At 40.5% G+C, this 21,031-nt stretch overlaps 1 protein-coding gene across 1 annotated transcript; it reads right to left on the bottom strand.

Annotated features, from left to right (window-relative positions):
• Positions 1-18,969: 18,969 nt before the first annotated feature.
• On the bottom strand, positions 18,970-19,710 carry LOC139451914 (calphotin-like). Its single transcript, XM_071233200.1, has one exon. It carries the CDS (start codon positions 19,708-19,710, stop codon positions 18,970-18,972), a length of 741 nt encoding a protein of 246 aa, XP_071089301.1.
• Between the last annotated feature and the right edge of the window lie 1,321 nt (positions 19,711-21,031).

Below are 21,031 nucleotides of genomic sequence, written 5' to 3'. Positions count from 1 at the left end.
TACTACAGCTGCTGCAACTACTACAGCTACTACTACTACTACTACTACTGCTTCAACTAGTACTACAACTGCTGCTGCTTCAACTGATACTACATACTTGGCTACCACAACATCTGCCTCTGGTCCTACGGTTGCACTTACAAACAGTACTACGGCTGCAACTGCTAGTACTGGAATTGGCATTGTTACAACGTCTGCTGACACCTTTTCTGCTGCTGTTACAACTCCGCCTACAGCTATTTCCGCTACTCCTACTACTGCAACTGCTGCTACTGCTACTACTACTACTGCTGCTGCTGCTGCTTCTACTACAGCTGATCCTACTACAACTGCTGTTATACCGTCTGTCAATACTCCAACGATAACGGAACCTACCAATCATGACAGCAGTACAACTGTTTTAACCACAAACACAACCCTGGGACTCGTTAATGGCTTGCAAATCTGTAATAGTTCAGGTAAGGAAATACATAAATGAATGCTCTCTCACAGGAACATAGTTTGCTTTCCTTAATAGTACACATGACGGTATGTATTTACTTATTGTGAGACCCGTGAAGATTCCGGGGTAGAATAGGTCTTCAGCAACCCATACTTGCCGTAAAAGGCGACTATGCTTGTCGTACAGGGCGACTAACGGGATCGGGTGGTCAGGCTCGCTGACTTGGTTGATACATGTCATCGATCCCAATTGCGTTGGTCTATGCTCATGATGTCAATCACAGGATTGTCTGGTCCAGACTGGATTATTTTACAGACCGCCGTCATATAGCTGGAATATACCGTCATATTGCTGGAATATACCGTCATATTGCGGCGTTAAACAAACAAATTTGTTTTGAGACTTTAAACGTTAGTCTTGCGATGAACGATTTTCTTTCTTTGACAGTGCGTGGGGCAGTATGTATTTGCCGAAAGCGAGAAACTTTGTTTGATTGGAAAGAAGAACAGAAACTCCTTCATCTGAAGAAGAAGTTACTATCGTCCTACCGTCGAAGCAAGACATCAGTTGCAGATGATCGACCTTCGGCCATCAGCATCGGGACCATTGGAAGCACTGTTATCATCAGTGTTGTTCTTGCTGTTGCCTCCACGGACTTCTACAGGTTTTGTGTAGGCTTATTCCAGTTAAAGAGGGCGATATTTAAGTGACGCCTTAGTGGTAACAACATGGGCAAGAACTGTTAAGCATGCACTTAAATTTTCAATCATATTTATAGTTTAAACAACAGCAATACACATACACCATTGAGGTACATTGTGTGTGAACATACCTACTCGACCGTAATTATGTTTAATGACCTTCTTCCTGTTGTTTATTTCCCACTGTCGATACAGTTCGATACACTTATAGAAGCGTGTGTAATTTGTCCTGCATTAAGCGGACCCTAACAGCACACTGTCTTATTCTCTTGGATGACGTTCTCATGAATGTATCGACCGCGAGGATGTGAAGACAATAGTAGCATACAAACAAAGGCACGTTAAGGAACATTTCAGGATCTTGTCCTAACACGCCTTAATTAACTCGTTTCACTCATACTTTAATATACTGTACAACAAAAGTTGGAGATCATAAATATTTTTGGGGATTGGTAGTGAAGACTAAGCACTCAATTTCCTAAACATATCACCCCAAATATTAGTGATCCAAATCTTGTTTTGTTCGGCATGAATTAAACGGTTGACATGAAAAAGCAAAACATAACTAGCTTTGGCTAGGACATCGTCTTCTCTAAGACATTCGAAATAAAGTCATTCGTTAAAATACAAAATGTTATTATTTTTTCGAAAAAAATACGTATGCGAGCGAGTGAGTACAGCGACGAAGTTAAGTTGAGTTACAGTTGAGTTGAGTTAAGATGAATTACAGTATACTATTTAAGTGTAACGAACCATGAAGATCCGGGGTAGAATAGTTCTTCAGGAACCCATGCATGCCGTAAAATGCGATTATGCTTGTCGTAAGAGGCGACTAACGGGATCGGGTGGTCAGGCTCGCTGACTTGGTTGATGCACGTCATCGTATCCCAATTGTGTGGATCAATGCTCATGATGTCAACCACTGGATTTTCTGGTCCAGGCTCGATTATTTACAGACGCCGTCATATAGCTGGAATATTGCTGAGTGCGGCGTTAAACAACATGAAGCAAACAAACATTTTAAGTATAACATTATATATTAGTAAGTGTATGCCTGTAGGATGTGTAGAAAGTTTGTAGGGTGTGTACATGTTGTCCTCATACTACAGACCCATGAAGACCCGTAAAAGGCGACTATATATGCTTGTCGTAAGAGGCGACTAACGAGATCGGGTGGTCAGACTCGCTTACTTGGTTGATGCACGTCATCGATCCCAATTGCGTGGATCGATGCTCATGATGCCAATGCCTCGATTATTTACAGACCGCCGTCATATAGCTGTGATACTGCTGAGCGCGGCGTTAAACAACAAACAAATAAACTCATACTACAACTTAGTGGGGATTCCTTGTAAGAATTATTTCAATATAGGTACCCAGCAATCTATGATTGTCGTGAGAGGCGCCTAAATGGCTTGGGCTGTAAGGCTCAGGGACTTATCCCAAATGTGGGGATCAAAACTCTTGAGATGAACAATTGGATTATCTGGTCCAGACTCGATTATTCACAAACTGCCGTAATATAACTGGAATATTGCTGAGTGCGCCGTTAAACAACAAACAAACTTGCAAAATAGAAATAACGTTAGGTCATATTGACCTAAAATAGTACACCATATTCAACCATCGGGCTGTTAAATCTGCAAATTGTTTGAAAGTCATGAAAATATCGTGATTGATATCGGAGGGCCCAGGGTTAAAGATATTAAGATATACTGTTCATGAAATTTAGCAAACCATAATTAAATGTATTAATGTAAAACAACTCTGAGATGTTACACTGAAGTTAAAGGCAGCGAGGCACTACATACATGTAGTTCAAAATTTGGAAATGAAGCCTCTACGAAACCAAGGTATGTTAAATATTTTGTTTGTTTGTGAGGTTATTTCTATTTTTACTTCTTGGGGTAGAATAGATCTTCAGCAACCCATACTTGCCATAAAAGGTGACTATGCTTGTCATAAAAGGCGACTTACGGGATCGGGTGGTCAGGCTCGCTGTCTTGGTTGATGCATGTCATCGATCCCAATTGAGCGGATCGATGCTCATGATAATAATCACTGGATTGTCTGGTCCAGACTCGATTATTTACAGACCGTCGTCATATAGCTGGAATATTGCTGAGTGCGGCGTTAAACAACAAACCAAACCAAACCAAACCAAAATCTGACACGCTCACTGATAATTTTTAAAGCCCGCTAAATATAAGGACATCCGACCCTTATTCATCATTGTGAACAAGCATTTAAGAAATTGCAATCAACCCGTCACTCATTTAAATGACACACAAACTAAATGAAAACATATACTCATGCATATATCTTAGTTTGTAACCATATAAGACTGCTGTTCAAATATATCAAAACAGTAGTGATGCGGGAGGAACACGTTTTTCTCACCCAGAATACCAACAAACAGCTGAGGAAATATTAAACTAACAGCTCTTTAATGTAATGTCTATTGCCAAGCTTGTCATCAACCTCACGTGGGAAATTTCAAAACTATATCTTTCACTGGCAATAGAAAAAAACACATGAATTAGGGTCCCGTTTAGTTCAATTATATTGTAAATGTAATTCAGTCAATACATTTTATACAACAATACCGATCGAGCTGCAAATAGCTGGAGATTTATGCAGTAGCCTGGCCGTATGTTTGAATTGAAGGTGAAAAGTGCCGTTTGTGAAATCTGTTCTCAATATACACGGATATTACTTCTTATTTGGAACTCGAGTATTTGGCAGATGGAGGTGTGACAATACTTCACTGCCTCATCGTTTATGTTCTCACAACTCTATACCTCTATAATCCGATAAAGTACTCTCACTCGTTTTCTATCTGTTACATAGCTACACTGTTATGGAAGAATATTGTGTACACTTATACTAAGTACATGTGTCTTGATCGAAGACATTCCTCTCAAGACAATCCCCCACTCGCAGACCTAAGGACGACTGGCGTAGATTGCCCTTGAGATATATCGATGTATTGAACTGTCAATACTACGGTGTTTATGTAAGCATAATTATTCCAACGCTAGGGATATCAACCAGCAAAGTGATGATCCCTTTGAATATGTGGTAACTGTCAAGATGGTTTTTGTTCTACGAACGTATACCCATGACTAAGGCTGGATAGAAGTGATCTCATACATATATCAACTTTAACTAGCTGTGCTTAGAATATCAAGAGGAATACACTATGTGCACGTTTGTCCCATGTTTTCCCTTTAACCGCAGGTTGTCCTGGTTATTGTAATGTGTGTTTTCTATACTCAATCACGTCCGTCAATATGTGCAAAAATAATGCTCCACTATATATAATGCGCAAGATTGCCTAAGAAGAAGTTAGCGTGTTTGGGGTTATTTTATGTTATGCATTCACGCATTGTTTAATAGAACATTTATAGTTGGTCGGTTGGTTTGTTGTTTTACGCCGCACTCAGCAATATTCCAACTTTACGACGGCGGTCTGTAAATAATCGAGTCTGTACCAGACAATACAGTGATTAATATCATGAGCATCGATCCACGAAACTGGGATCGATAACATGCTTCAACTAATAGTATTGATAAAATATAAATATTTAGAAAATGGTGTCGCATTTTATATGATTTATTATATTATCACGAAAATAAAAAAATCTGCCAGGACGATGTAAATTCGTACATTAATATATAACAAATACCATACAATATTATGAAATAAAAAGGATCAAGAGACACACAAATACACTTGTAAACAAATTAAAATCGTATCATCATTGCCATTATTATATTTTACAGATTAAAATAAAAACAATAAATGCAGCAAATGAATGAGCCTGACATAGTCAGCTTGTTAGGCCCCTCATCAGCTCAGGGCCCTTGCCCCCTCTACACGTAGTCCGGCTACCAGGAAGCGCTGCCTCGTACAACCCACCAAGAACTTTTCGGAGAATCTGAAGACTCCTCATTCACTTATACGCAGATTGTCAAGAGGGTTGTGTTCCTGTTGGCAAACTCGGGTACTCTTCCAATGCCAGTTAACAGATTGGGAGGTACCAAACCTAAGGAACGGGCCTATTCCAAAGAATTCTATAATTATCAATTTCCAAAACGCCCTATGCATGTTCTGTGTCGTGCCATGGATGGTCCTCTAAACTAAAACCGTAAGCATGTCGACGACGCCAATAAAAGGTTCGAGCCACACCATCAATGTCGCATAAGATACCATGTTTGTGCCACAGCTGTGCATCCACTGACAATGTGTTGGACAGTCTCATTACTTTCGTTGTATAATCTACATTTTATATTTACATTTTGATGCACAATAACTTCAGTAAACCATGCTTGCCGCAAAAGGCGACTTTGCTTGTCGTAAGACACGACTAACGGGATCACGCGGATCAATGCATGTCATTGTATCACAATTGCGTGGAACGATGCGCATGATTTTAATCACTGGATTGTCTAGTCTATACTCGATTATTTGCAGGCCATATAGATGTAATATTGCTGAGTGCGGCGTTAAACAACACCAACAAATACTCATTGACGGTTTCGAGTGGGAAATGTGCCTGCTCCTTCTTTTTCACTTTTTAGGCCAGCCAACTTCATCCAACCAACACTGCAGGGTTGATGGTCTTTACAACATACTGCACATAAACTCGATGCAGAGATCTTTAAGAGAGTTTTCCCATAAAAAGCCGACACTCATGTACCTTCCAGCAATCTTATAAGTACTGTCTCGAAATGCTGATAACTCGATATATCGTAGATAGTTTCGAGGAGAAAAGACGCATACTTGTCGCAGTACCCGATTAAAATACAGATCGCAAATATAACACCCTGACTGTAAATTGTTATCCTTTTTCATGGCACACTGACTGTAAATTGTTATACTTTTTCATAGCACCCTTACTGTAAATTGTTATACTTTTTCATGGCACCCTGACTGTAAATTGATATACTTTTTCATGGCACCTGACTGTAAATTGATATACTTTTTCATGGTACCCTGACTGTAAATTCATATACTTTTTCATGGCACACTGACTGTAAATTCATATACTTTTTCATGGCACCCTGACTGTAAAATTCATATACTTTTTCATGGCACCCTGACTGTAAATTCATATACTTTTTCATGGTGTAAATGAACCAGTGGCCTGTCTGAGCCAGACTCGGCTATCTAAAACTCGCCTTTAAATGGCTGTGATGTGGCGGAAGGGGATGTGAAAAAAAAATTGCTGCACACATTCTGTCTATGTTTATTGATGGGACATTTATTTCAAACAGGCTTCGTTTCTGATATAAACATAATAGCTAAATTTTGGGGCTGTGGGGCCTTGGCACAGTGTGGTAGCCTCGTGGTTAAAGCGTTCACTCGTCACGCCGAAGGCCCGGGTTCGAATCCCTACATGGATACAGTGTGTGAAGTCCATTTCTGGTGTCCCCACAGTGATATGGCTGGAATATTTCTAAAAGCGGAGTAAACCAATTCTTACTCACTCACTCTGAATGAACATCAATGTTATACAATGAGTGATTAAGTAACACATTTCGTTTATCTTTAACTAATCTACCTCTTTTCTTAGAGGATAGTTTCAGTTTCACCGAGTCAGTTGAGTGAATGAGTGATCACAGGAATCAAATCTAAATATGAATAGAAATACTGAATGTGACTATTCTTATGGCTCTTCTGAATGGCCAATCATAAGTTTCAAATTACCTTAATTACCTCTGATTGAAACATCTGATATGAGGACCGCATCCCCATTTTGTCAAGAATCAAGGTCTGTATGCACTTTAAAGAAATGATAACAACATTTAAAATGGGGTATTAAATACAGAGTCGTGACATGTACAAAACAAATGTCTCGATAGAAATACTAACATAGTGTATTACCATTTTGAAGACAACAAGGACCTTGAAATAAGTGACTGTAACGTCATATATAAAGCGTCACAATCATCGTTGTGATGTCATAATAACAATTTTGACTGCATGGATTTGCTCAATATTCATGACGTTTTGTTACAAGGTTGCTGTGCTACATTTTGTCAATGTATGTCAGACAGGGAAGTAAGTGCACTGATGGGAAACAAAGCTGTGGTACATACAGTGACGACACGGGAAGATTACAATAGCAACTTCTTCAGCAACCCATGCTTGTCGTAAAGGCGACTATGCTTGCCGTAAGAGGCGACTAACGGGATCGGATGGCCAGGCTCGCTGACTTTGTTGACGCTTGTCATCGCATCCCAATTTCGTTGATCGATGCTCATGATTTTAATCACAGGATTGTCTTGCCCGGAGTCGATTATTTACAGGCCGCTGGCATACATCTAATATATTCAGCAGCGTTAAACAACCAACCAACCAATATACAGTGACATACTTTGTTTAAAGGCGCTGCTATTGCTTCTTTGATTAGAATATGCAACCTATGAAGAATGGACTTCATCTCATCCCCCTACTGGTGGCCCAGTCGTCAAAGGTGGCCACGTTTCGCCGTGCAGAGTTGCGTCCCTTTGACATGCCAGAAACCTGTGGGTTCCAATCGCCCCGATTATGTTTTTTAGGTTTGTCAGCACCATACCCGTGCTCGTGGGTTTCACCGAAGTGGTAAACGTCTGAGACCTGCATCACTTCGGGCTTTCCTCCCACATTAAGGTGACACGCCGTGATATAGCTGGAATAATGTTAAAAGAGGCGTTAAACCAAATTAACTCACTCACTCATTCACTTATCCCCTGCTCGCGCTTCCGAATTCCACCGAGTAGCGTCAAATCTGCAGGTAAATAAAAGCGGCAAATTCATAAGAAATCTGTTCTAAAAGTCCATTAAACGGTTCCAACAATGTAACTTGGTTCTACATGGGAAACACATAGAATGCTTATATGGTTTATTATACGTGTGCTTCGTATAATTTCTATCATTCGCTTCTCTTGAACCATGGGGTAATCAACAGTTTTATATATTGTTAGTCACCCAAAGGGAACTGTGTTGCATTTGCATCACAATCAGCTTCAGACTATTAACATCAAGACAACAAATTCTTTCTTCGTTTTTTCTTTGTTTTTAATACGTGAATATTAAGAAAAATGCAGCTAGATACTTATATATAACCCAAGCCAAAAGTATTGGTCTATTGATAACCGAAAACAAATAATGATAATGACGAAATGAACTATACACTCGAACCCCCTTGTTTCGACCTCGGATGTGTCAAATTAAGGATATGTCGAACTCAACCCGGCAAATGCTCCATATATTTATCATTATTGTAACCCCGATGTTTCGAATTGTTGCCTCGAACTCAATTAATAGTCCTTAGACGTAATTTGATATGAGGAACGAAGTTATTTCCAGAATTTTCATTTACCCACCACGAGGACTCATTAATCAGCGGCTATGCATGATAATATTGATGCTGGCTATGAAACCACTGATTACTGAGGGATACCATATGATTCACAAAGAGTTGTATTGTATCGGCATTCATTACTGCTGGACTTGGTTGGGCTACATGTTTGAGGTGTTGTTAGATTGTGTTGAAGGTAACAAAAGTATAGCTGAAGTCATTGACTGTTGCATTATATGACAGCCTACAGAGTGGCAGCCTTTAATTTAGAATCATGATGTCAAATATTGATAAAAAAACATCAACTGGTGCTGCAGTTTCTCGAAATTCCTCAGTTGTAATCGTGACGGTAGAGTTGTGCAGACGAAGCTCGAGAAACAAAGGTAAGTATGTATACCTGCTGCAATTATTTTTCTGTGGGATTCATTCTCTTTGACTATTGTACAGAATTGTATTCTGTTGGACACTTCCCTCGGGGTTCGGGGCAGAGTAGAGTCCAAGATGGTCGGCTATCATTACAAACAGACTGTAACAAAGTGTGACCCGCACCTTAACAGAATTGGCTAATTCATAAGCATGAATCTTTTGTTTGTCTGTGAATCATGAATCACAGGCAGTGCTGCGGTGGCCAGTGGCATTAATGTCAGTAACAGAATACTTCTTCCGTCAAGTTATACAGTTCTTTTCTGTGAAAGAAGGATCAGAACAATTAGGAGATACACCCACTGTGTTTAGAAATTTGATGTAGTGCCACTGAAAGAAGAGACCTCATATTTTCAATTTAAAACTGAGCGCTTTAGCACACAGTAGTTTTGAAAACGGTGCTCTCTTGCAACGCGTAACTATACAGAATACAAAGGTCCGTCTTCCCGAGGCAAGGGAGTTGGCTGACTATAAAAGTCCAGTTTCTACTGGACAAAGCTCTACTATCTTAGAACATTCCGAAAAGAGGTCACAGGTAGTTACATATGTAACAACTATTACTAAAGCTCAACATTAAAAAACCCAATAGTCTTGACTAGTTCAGAATCAGTGTTCCAAACACATAGTTTATACAAAAGAAGTTGACAAAAGAAGTAATTTCTTGGAAATGGAATAAGCCATTTCCCACTGTAGGGATGACAGGTAGAAGAAATGTCAAAAGAATATTTCTCAAACGAACTTTATGAAATACATTCTACTATATATTTTACATGTGTACGTCTTGTTAGTTAGTTAGCAAGTACCCCCAGTAAATAATATTAAGTTCAAAATAAATGCCTCTCTACCCCGAATTTGAATTAGGCCTTTACCTACATCACGATAACCCACAATTGGCTGCCAATATTGTTGTTTACATTCTCCGTGCCTCTGACAAGTTGCGCGAAGCCAAAAAACACCGAACTATGATGTGGTTCAACATTAACCTGTAGATTTAATGGGAATGAGCCCGCAGATGAGCCAATGTCATTGGCAACGGAACTGCAGAGAGTATGACTGAACAGCCATTTTCAGGCTGCACACAACCCGCATTTTGACACGAGGGTTGTAAGATATCAAGGACAATGTGGCCCTGGCAGTGGTTCGGTATGTTTTGTTTAATTGTGCGTGTCCTGAAATGAATTTCATCAAGCTGTTATGATCAAGGGTCCGTGCTGTGACTTCAGTGATGTGGGGACATTTGTGAGTGGCCTTTTGAAGGGAGGAGTGTTTTCCGATGGACTTTCAAATCCCCTCCTGCCAAATCCTAACGTTTGTGGTTGACGGTGATGGCAATAAATATCGATCACAAGAAGGCATAGAACTTCAAAATCGTAGCTAAGAACATTCTAAATCAAGCTTACCATACTTCCTTTGTTAGAAACTTGGACCTCTATTAATTTCACCAGACCCAGCCTGTATTAGAGACCTGGCTTATATTTGAGACCGAGCGTCTAAAAGAGGAAATATCAGTATGGTATACAGTTATCGACAGCCATTTTATATGAATCAATATGTAGGCTATTGGTGTTAGTTGGGTTGGGTTGTTGTTTAACGCCACACTCAGCAATAGTCCACCTATATGACGGCGGTCTGTAAATAGTCGAGTCTGAACCAGACAATCCAGTGATTAATATCATGAGCATCGATCCACACAATTGGGATCGATGACATGCATCAACCAAGTTATCGAGCCTGACCACTCGATCCCGTTAGTCACCTCTACGACAACCATAGGCTATTGATTTATTCATACGCATGTGTTTTGTGTGAAAAGGCTTAAGATGTTTAAAAGAGGCTTCCGTTTCAAAAAGAAACATCTTTTAACCAATCAGAATCAAACATTCTTCAATGTCATGGTAGAATTCTGTTTCATGCAGTACATCCAGGGAACATTTGGTTGAAACAGGGATTCCAACAATGATCCAGACACGTCTAAAGGACGCTACTTTGCTCAACGTAGTAGGCGCCCCCAGATGCCTGGCCCCTACTGCATTACATTTAGACCCGTTACGACAATAATTGTGACAATTATTGTGAAATGTATATACAATAATGGTGTTTCTTTATGTTATTTGCAATTCTGTTTCAGGAAGATGTTTTCAAGGATCTGTTTTGTATTGATGGCGTTTTTCGCATATGAAGGTACAGTTTTATAGGCCCACATGTTATCTTATTTAAATTATCTCCAATAACTAGCATTCAAATATTGTTTGAAAGCAATTGGGTCAACATGACAAAGATACACTTTTCCAAAGTCGTTTACTACTTACCCATAATGTGCATTGTACGTTCCTACATGTACTTCTCTGTTCCACGTTTTTGTTCTCCCAAAAGCCAGTGCACGATACACATGAGAAACTGCATGATAAACTTCAACGACTGTACGGTAAACACGAATAAATGCATAATATAACTGCATTAAGTTTTTATCAATATAAACATACAATTTTTGCGTTATCCATCAGCAAACATTTCTTTACTGTCAACACTGTATAATTATCGGTAGTGAAGAAGTACATGTAGGGCGTTCAATTTCGAATAATACAGGGGGCACGGGTGGCCCAGTCGTCCAAGGCGCAGCGATTCGCTGTGCAGAGTTGCGTCCCTTAGGCACGCCAAAAACCTATGATTGTGGGTTCGAATCCCGGTTCGCCCCGTTTATGTTTCTAGGTTTGTCAGCACCATACCCGTGCTCGTGGGTTTCACCGAAGTGGCAAACGTCTGAAACATACATAACCTCGGACTTCCCTCCCACATTAAGCTGACACGCCGTGATATAACTGGAATACTGTTGAAAGTGGCGTTAAACCCAACTCACTCACTCACTCACTCGAATAATACAACGTGTCGTGAAGCTGTTATGGTCAGCGAGAAGTACAGAGCCGTACAGTGACATTTTACATTTTAAATCTTTCAACGAAGTCATATATTTGCTGAGTTACTGACCATAATATGTGTTCACTATTTACAGTGTATGTACTGCAGCTTGATAGCGGTGCAATAATCTGGATAGAAAGGTTCCAAAATGCAATAAATCGGAAGTTGTTATCCATAAAGTTGTATGTTTTCGTATTTACTCACCATCTTCTAGACTGCCAATCAAAAAGTTAGTATGTACTGTTCATTACAAGACAATAACATTTCAATTTGAATAATAATTATACATTAGCAACTATTGTGATATGTGGCATTATTGTTTACGATAAAACATGACAAAAGTATCCGTTATCATTTAAATGCATCGATAACTGAAGATTAACAATAATTATGATGATGAAACGTACTCAACTTTACAGATTAAATAGTCAACAAGCCAGATGTCCAGATAGATCAGATGGCATGATGACGTTATATTGCGTATTTGGGTAAACTATTGTACATGTACATCTGGGGAATGGAAATAACAAGGAAAATGTATTTGTGGACGGAAAACAGAATTGCTGGTACAATTTGAAATTAATTTTGTTCAGTTTGTTTCAAATTTCAGTTTAAACCCAATCAGCGGAAAACCCATGTGGTCCATATTGAGCTCATTGGCATTTAAACACCAGTACATTTGTATTTATGTGCATACTATGATTCAATAGAGTATGATTCGTTAATCTGACTTTTTGTGTATATTACAGCTACGTTACAAAGGTAATAGATAACCCCGGTAACATTTAATATGTCTCGCTTTGTGTGGTTAATATGTATGGTAAACATTCAGTTACATAGTGTACTATGTTGTACCAGGGGACGTACTGTGGGTTGCTTCTCATGGCCATATATACACCCTGTATCCCGGAATTCGATCGTGGAATGAAGTTCAAGATGCTTGCAGCAGTTCCGGGTTCAGCATGTTGAAAATTGAATCGGGAAGAGATAGTGTTGAATTCTTGAAATTGGTTCAAAGATGGATGAAAAATGGAAAATTGTAAGTATATTTTGTACACTCTATTGCTTCCAGGTACAGGTGTAAGTCAGAAGTCATAACCGTACATTGATTTATGTCAACATTCGTTAGTTGTGTTTTAAATGCAAATGACGTTTCGCCAGCACGTGTGCACGTGCGATTTGGAAAGCCTTTCAACTTTTCAGAAGTCAATGATTAAAATACACCTAAAAAAAAGTATTAGATATTTCCATTTAAAATAGCAAGTTTCCTTAGATCGTATCCTGTATTTATTTTCTGACGAAACACATTTGATTTTTTACATAGTGATATACCCGCTAGCTTGGATGATGCATGTCATCATACCCTAATTGTGTAGATATATGCTCAATGCGTCAATCATTGGATTATCTTGTCCAGCCGCTATTGTTTACAGACCGCCGTAAAATAGTTGGAATGTTGCGGAGTGTGGTGTTAAACAACAAACCCATGAACCCCAACTACCCATGAAGTATCGATGCCAACTTAGAAATTTATAAAAATGAGGTCAATATCACGGGTAGATATTTCCAACCGATACCTCGAAGTTGGGAATGTATAAAATGTGGGAATGGTTCTTAACATTTTTATTTACTGACCGATTGTATATATATTATTGCAGAAACTATGACATGTGGATGGGTCTGTATGACATGAAACAAAGAGACCACGATGAGGTAAAGTACCAGTGGCAGGACTGCACGGCGCTCGGTTCCTTCAGACCGTGGTCTTCGTCAGAGCCAGATGACAAGGATACCGATCACTGTGTGAGGCTGTCAACATCCGGGACGTTCAGGACTAGTTCATGCAGCGTACAGTATCAAACAGTATGTCAGCAAAACGGTATGTGTGATAGAAAACTACAGAATAACTGTTTTGAAAACTTCTTTTTTTTCAAAAAATGTATGTGGGTACATATGGTGGATGTTCGTGGCCCTAAGTAGAAGGTGGGTTGGCGATTAAGGTAGACGGTAGATTGTAGGTTGGTTCATGCCCGCCCTCGCTCTGAGCAAGGTTGACGGCACTGATGGGTAAGGTTGATGGATAGTACGTGGTTTGATGGCCGCACTCGAGCTTGATAAGCTTGACGGTGAATACTCGGCACGTTGGTAGCTGCGCTCGTACTCGGCAAGGTTGACGATGCGTATTCATGAGTTGGTGGCCGCGATCGTGCTTGGCAATGTTGACGGTAGATAGAAGGTAGATTGGTGTCTGCGCTCGTGCTAAGTGAGGTTGACGGTGAATACTAGGTACCTTTGTGGCCGCGCTCGTGCTCGGCGAGGCTGACAGTGGATAGTAGGTAGGTTGGTGACGGCGACCGTGCTTTGCAAGGTTGACGGTGATAGTGGGTAGTGCCGTGTCCGCGCTCGTACTTTGTAGGGTAGTAGGAAGGTTGATATTCGCTCGACAAGGTTGACAGTGGATGGTAAGATGATTTGTGTCCGTGCTCGTGCTCGGCAAGGTTGATGGTAGATCCAAGGTACGTTGGTGGTTGTGCTCGTGCTCGGCAAGCTTGACGGTGTGTATTAATTGGTTGGTGTCCGCGCTCGTCCATGGCAATGTTGACGGCAGGTAGATTGGCGCCTGCGCTCCAGATCGACAGTAATTGGGTCGGGGCCGCGCTCTTGCTCAGCAAATGTTGACGGTGGACAGTAACTGGGTCGGGGGCCGCGCTCGTGCTCAGCAAAGGTTGACGATGGACAGTAACTGGGCCGGGGGCCGCGCTCGTGCTCAACAAAGGTTGACGATGGACAGTAACTGGGTCGGGGACAGAGTATCAATTGACCCGATTTTGTTGATCGTTCTAATGCGCCCAGACACTGGTTTGTCTTGTCCACCCTTGGTGTCAACATTTGTTTTGCAATTATTATGTTTCATGAAAATTGTTACTTCAATATTTTTTGGACTCTTCTTCAAATAGTAGGCACTGGCATTTCAATACAATACATGCAATCTTCTCATTTACTTTTGCAGTGAAATGCTGGTTTAAGAAACGTGATGCAGATGTCTCTAAATACATCAAAATCACGACCAATTTCACGCAGTCAAAATGCAAGCGGGATTGCCGGCTGCGAGATGGGGAGGACAATACTTGTGTCGCTTTCAAGTATTCTAGTGGTACATGCCACATCTATCTACAATCCCCTCCAGGGCCGCCTCCTGTCACATCACCTTATCGAACAACAGTTTCACTGAAACGATGTCATAGAGGTACGATTTAATACGGTGGTAATTGTGTCATGATAAACGAAAACTGAGGCCACCTCAATGCTACAATATGGATCGGGTGGTCAGGCTGTAACTCTGCTTGCATGTCATCTTACCCCAATAGCATGCCTCGTTGCATCCTCAGTCACTGGTTTGCCTGGTCCAGAGTCGATCAGTAACAGGCAGCGATGAAAAACCTGAACTTTCATATCTTTCTGTTTAATAGTTGTCTGTTCACTTACAACACATATTTATTATATTCCGTATACCATGTTAACAAATTGATTAAAAGTTGAGTGATATTACAGCGCGGGGCAACGGGTTAGACTATTTCCAAGCACATTCTTTATTTGTCATAGGATGCGACAAAATTGGTGGTTGGGCTCAGTGATATATCCCCGACAGCGTTGAACGTAGCTTATTATACCAAATACTGGTTTTGTTGACCCAGACTCGGCGATATCGCTGGAATATTGCTGACAGAAGCGTTGAACATCACTCACTCCATTCAGTGATACCACTAGAGTGCGTTTTGTCCATTGTTCCGGCAAGCTGTTATTTACGTGACGACCCGGCAAGTCGGCTGGTACATCATCCACGGTGATAAGGAATTCAACGTTCTCGTCTAACGGTCGAGCGTTGAAAGTCCATTACACCCTTGAGGAGAGCGCTAACCTCTTCCTACAACATCGGGTATGAAGAAAGTAGATGTAATATCGTTCTGGTAGCATTGCAGGGAGCCTGCCATGTCACAGGTAGAAACACTCACTGACAGTACGATTTAAAATATACATACATGGTCTACATCGTCTGTAAATATGTCCTTGATAATATACTCTTGATATACGGTAATAGCAATTTGAAGAAGCTTCATTTGTAAATCAGTATAAATTCCCTAATCTTTAGGCGAAGTAGGGGTGTTAGTGTGTGTGTGTGTGTGTGTGTGTGTGTGTGTGTGTGTGGCGGGGGCGTACTATTTGTTTGTTTGTCTGTTGTCTAATGCAGCACTCAGCGATATTGCAGCTATATGACGGCGGCCAGTAAATAATCGAGTCTGGACCAGACAATCCAGTGATTGATACCATGAGCAGCGATCAGCGCAATTGGGATCGATGACATGCATCAACCAAGTCAGCGAGTCTGACCACCCGATCCCGTTAGTAGTCGCCTTTAACGACAAGCACAGTCGCCTTTTACAGCAAGTATAAATGATACTGTGATGTTGTTGCGCTAGATGTAAATAATATAACATGGCTGTAGTTTCGAAAGATAATCCAGTAATAAAACACTTACAGAACAATAATCATCTTTAATGTCAATTATATCATGTATGCTATTTCTCATATCACTTTAATACATTGTAATTTGTATGTGTAACATGTTTGGGAGAGGCATTCAGATAAGTAAAATTTGCTTGTTTGCCAATCCCTCCACTTTATGGAAATAAATATGTTAATATCATAAAGAACTGGAACTTGGTAACGCATGGGTAGTTGGCCGACTATAGTCTGTTCTGGTGAAAGGGGCCCCGGCGAAACTCACGTCAGCCGGTTATCTATTACTGTCGCTGATACGCTGAGTGAACACAGACTATACTGACTATATATTCATTTGTTTTAGTGAGCGAATCTATTCAATTTTAGTATAAGTACAAGATAATCATAGACTATTGCATAGCAGAGCAATATGGCAAACGCTCAAGTGAGTGAGTGAGTATGGTTTTACGCCGCTTTTAGCAATATTCCAGTTATATCACGGTGTGTCAGCTTAATGTGGAAGGAAAGCCCGAAGTGATACAGGTCTTAGACGTTTACCTCTTCGGTGAAACCCACGAGCACGGGTATGGTGCTGACAAACCTAGAAACGTAATCGGGGCGAACCGAGATTCGAACCCACAATCATAGGTTTCTGGGGTGCCCAAGGGACGCAACTCTGGGCAGCGAATCGCGGCGCCTTAGACGATTGGGCCACCCGTGCCCCCGAGAGCAATCTCATTAAAATCAGATCTTAGTTCTCGCTACCGCTTAACAAAGATCTGAGGACATTCCATTACGGGTCACGTCAGAACGACCTTTCTCGAATTTTGACCGACGAATGAAATGACTGACAAGAAATCGACATTAGTCAATCAGAAGGCAGCTTTCTCGAGCTTTACGACACTAGTTTCAAACTGGCGACTACGTTTCGAAACATATTTTGACGTATCCTCGATTAAAAAAAGTAAAATTGATAAGAAGAACACTCTGGAATGGCTTATAGATGGCCTAGATTGTATGGATATAATCATAAAACCCGTAACTGTCTTTCGGAATACCCCGTGTTAGATATTTCGTGGTTGCATGATTAGAAAACACGTTCCGACTGTCACTTTCATAATCTGGTAAGCGACGCTCTGATTGGTCGGATGAAAGGTCGTTCTGACGCGACCCCTAATGGGATGTCCTCAGATCTTTGTTTGGCGGTAGCGAGTACAAAGATTTGATTTTAATGAGATTGCCCCGAGGGACACCAGAAATGGGCTTCACGCATTGCACCCATGTGGGGAATCAAACCCGGGCCTTCGGCGAATAAACACACAAGTGCCTCGCTGTATTCCAAACAATCTTTGGGGACAGTATTTGGTCTACTCCTGCTACAAACTGGCGCTGTTGTCTGAGATCATGCCGTTCCAGAATGGTAGCCGTAATTCTGAAAGTAGAAAAATGTCTTACAGCATCGTGCCAAAAGAGAATTAAGTTGTTTAAATTCTTATATATTTCCACCAATTTCCCAGACAAAAAAAAGTTACAAGCCGGTTAAAAGAGTTAATTTTGTGACTTTAAACAGTAAAACAAATGCACTCAAGACGAGAAATGTCAATATCGGGTGTTTTAGAAATAGGTAACTTGTTCCGATATCAATATTGTCAAGATTGGTTGTAAAACGTAATGAATTTAATGAATTGCAAATTACGTACGCATTACGCAAATGATTATACATCATGTCACTCATGGGCTTCCATACATTTTTTATTTTATCAAGGAGGGTCCACTTTTCGATATAATTTTTCACATAATTATGTTTCTAATAACTGTAACAATGTTGGATGAATTTATAAAAGACAGGAATATGGTTATCAGTCGTGTTTAACACACATGTTCTCTGCTGGTGCGGCCGTAGTTACATAGCAGACGACGCTACACAATTTATGCTTGATTGGCATGTTAGAAGTATATTGGAAGCCAACTGCTATTATTTTCATCATTATTAATTACATTTTTAAATAAATATGTATTTGTTAACTTACCATGAAATAATACGGCTCCGTTATAGTTGTTTTTTTCTGAAGATTTTCCAAGGCACTAGCAGGATCACTACGAATTATCTCCCTTTGCCAGCTCTTCTTGATGTACGGCGACCCGTAGATACCATATTCTCCTCGTTGGTTTTTATCTTTTTTGATGCGTGAATTAACCATTTTCCCGAAGGTTGATTTTGGTAGAATTTTTAATACAAACTCAAACACATTCAATTAAAAGGAAACATTCGTAAAATATTCTGTTGCAATTTTCTTGAGGTTAAATTACAGAATGACCAGACTAAGTCAGCAATGTGTGATCTGTTACCGTTCAAGATAGAAAACGTAAGCAATTCAAAAATACGTTTTCCCCTTGATGAATCCGGTGGAGAATGTGTCAACAGTCCAAGTATCCAAATGTCTTTATATGTCTTCGTTCCAGAACGAGGCTAGCTACTCGTGCAATCAGCCTGTGATCAATAGCGCAGGACTCGAATATTTACAGGATGTTGTGACAGCTGGAATATGCTAACTGCGGTATGAAACGATATTCACACCCTCACTCAATTATATGTTTACTATGTTGGTGTTTGAAATCCAATTTCAATGCGTTCAGGTTACTTCAACTCCACCCATCCTCCTGCAGCTGAAAATATAGACGAATTTGCAATCGACGCTTGTGATGCTGACACTACTACGTCATCATCGACAACAACACCGGTACCGCCCCCTTCCGTAGCATCTACAACCGAAACATCTTTACTCTCAAGCGACACTACTACTGTCGTCTCATCTAGTGCTTCTACTTCAACTGCTACGGCAAGTACGTTTCCCACTACGTCTGCGGCAATTACTGTTTCTGTGACGACTGCTGTTACTTCCCCAACTGCTCCAACAACAATTGCTCCCACAACAACTACCACTTTCTTAACTGCTGCTGCTACTGTCACTGTGGTTACTACCACAGCTGGGGTTACTACCAATGTTGCTACTACTATCATTTCTGCTGCTACTACCACTGAAAGCGCTATCACCACTTCTGACGCTTCAACCACTGCAAGCGCTACCACCACTGCTGGCGCTACCACCATTTCTGCTGCTACTACCACCATTTCTGCTGCTACTACCACTGCTAACGCTACTACCACCGCTAACGCTACCACCACTGCTGGCGCAACCACCACTGCTGGCTTTACAACCACCACTGATGTTGTCACTGCCGTCGTTGCTGCAGGTGCTTCTACTACACCAACTACTACCACTGCTATTGCTGCTACCACTACCAATGCTACAACAGTGACCACGCCGACAACGTCACGATCAATAACAACACCTGGTGCTGACAACGTCGATGTCATTGAGCTCGTTTTGTCACCATTGCATCATTGTCATGTCACAGGTAGAAACACTTACCGACTTCACTGTGACCTGAATGTTAAATATTCGCAGATAATCATCGTCTGTACATACGTGCTTGACATAATATTGGTATTGTTTACTTATGGGCAATTTGGGCATTAATTTTAATTTTGTTATTTAACGTTTTGACCGTATCGGATATCTTTTTAAAAATAAAGGGGTGTGATGAGATTGAAGGTTTGAAAGTTTGCATGATGCAGATGATCAAGAATAGAAATTAACCGAGCGAAGAAATGAATAAAACGTGCCGAAAACGTGCCGAATCTGAATCTCTTGAATTCCCCGTTCTATGTCTGTTCTGGACTCAACCTCTTGTTCACATTCAAATATTAGACAGAAACACAACAAAACATCTATCCTGTTTTACAGATTTTAACTGTATCTGTATACTTGGTGTTGTCTCAAAAATGGAAGTTGTGAACATAACAAAGTCTGGTATTCATTCATATGAACGCGTATGCCAACTTCCACATAAATATTCGGAACGAGTTTCTCTTTACGTAAGGGGCGGTCGGGTAGCCTAGTGGTTAAAGCGTTTGCTCGTCACGCCGAAGACCCGGGTTCGAATCCTGACATGGGTACAATGTGTGAAGCCCGTTTCTGGTGTCCCCAGCCGTGATATTGCTGGAATATTGCTAAAAGCGGCGTAAAACCAAACTCACTCACTCTCTTTACTTAAACTATGCAGATTGAGTGGGCCAAGAAAGGGGTTTTGTTACCTTGTCTTTTCCTTCATCTTCACATCGTGTTAAGCTAACTTATCATATGTCCACAGGTATGTGTCATAAAGTCTGCATCAAAGTAAGAGGCCTGTATACGCTGGACATGATGACCTTGTTGAAGCACCTTCTTCTGGAAAAAAATATATTGTCGTCCTATCGCCGATCCAAAATATCAATACCTGACTACCGACCCTCTGCCGTCAGTATTGGTATGGTGGGTATATGTATTCTCGTAGGGTTTGTTGTGACTATTGTTCTTATGGACGTGGTCAAATATGCCTCATGGACATGTAAATGCTATGGAAATTGTTGAAAGCACAAATATGTGAACAACCTCATGTCATCGCTAACCATATTATACGCAATATATATGTCTGTACATTCATGTACCATGCACATTGATTATGTGATTCGGTTACATTATTTTTTTGTTCGTCAATAAAGCATCAAATTTGATGGAATTTGTTTAATGAACCCTATTTCATCTGTACGTACATAAAAGTATTATGTCTAGCTTTCGAGTAGAAGTTGAAAAACA

Source organism: Haliotis cracherodii, unplaced genomic scaffold (genome assembly GCF_022045235.1).
Source record: "Haliotis cracherodii isolate W230 unplaced genomic scaffold, xgHalCrac1.p SCAF_9, whole genome shotgun sequence".
Lineage (NCBI taxonomy): Eukaryota > Metazoa > Mollusca > Gastropoda > Lepetellida > Haliotidae > Haliotis > Haliotis cracherodii.
This window is presented reverse-complemented; position numbering and strand designations above follow the sequence as displayed.

What these genes read in the sequence shown, in the direction of transcription:
- LOC139451914 (XM_071233200.1), bottom strand. Translation starts at nt 19,710, where the DNA reads ATGACATCGACGTTGTCAGCACCAGGTGTTGTTATTGATCGTGACGTT.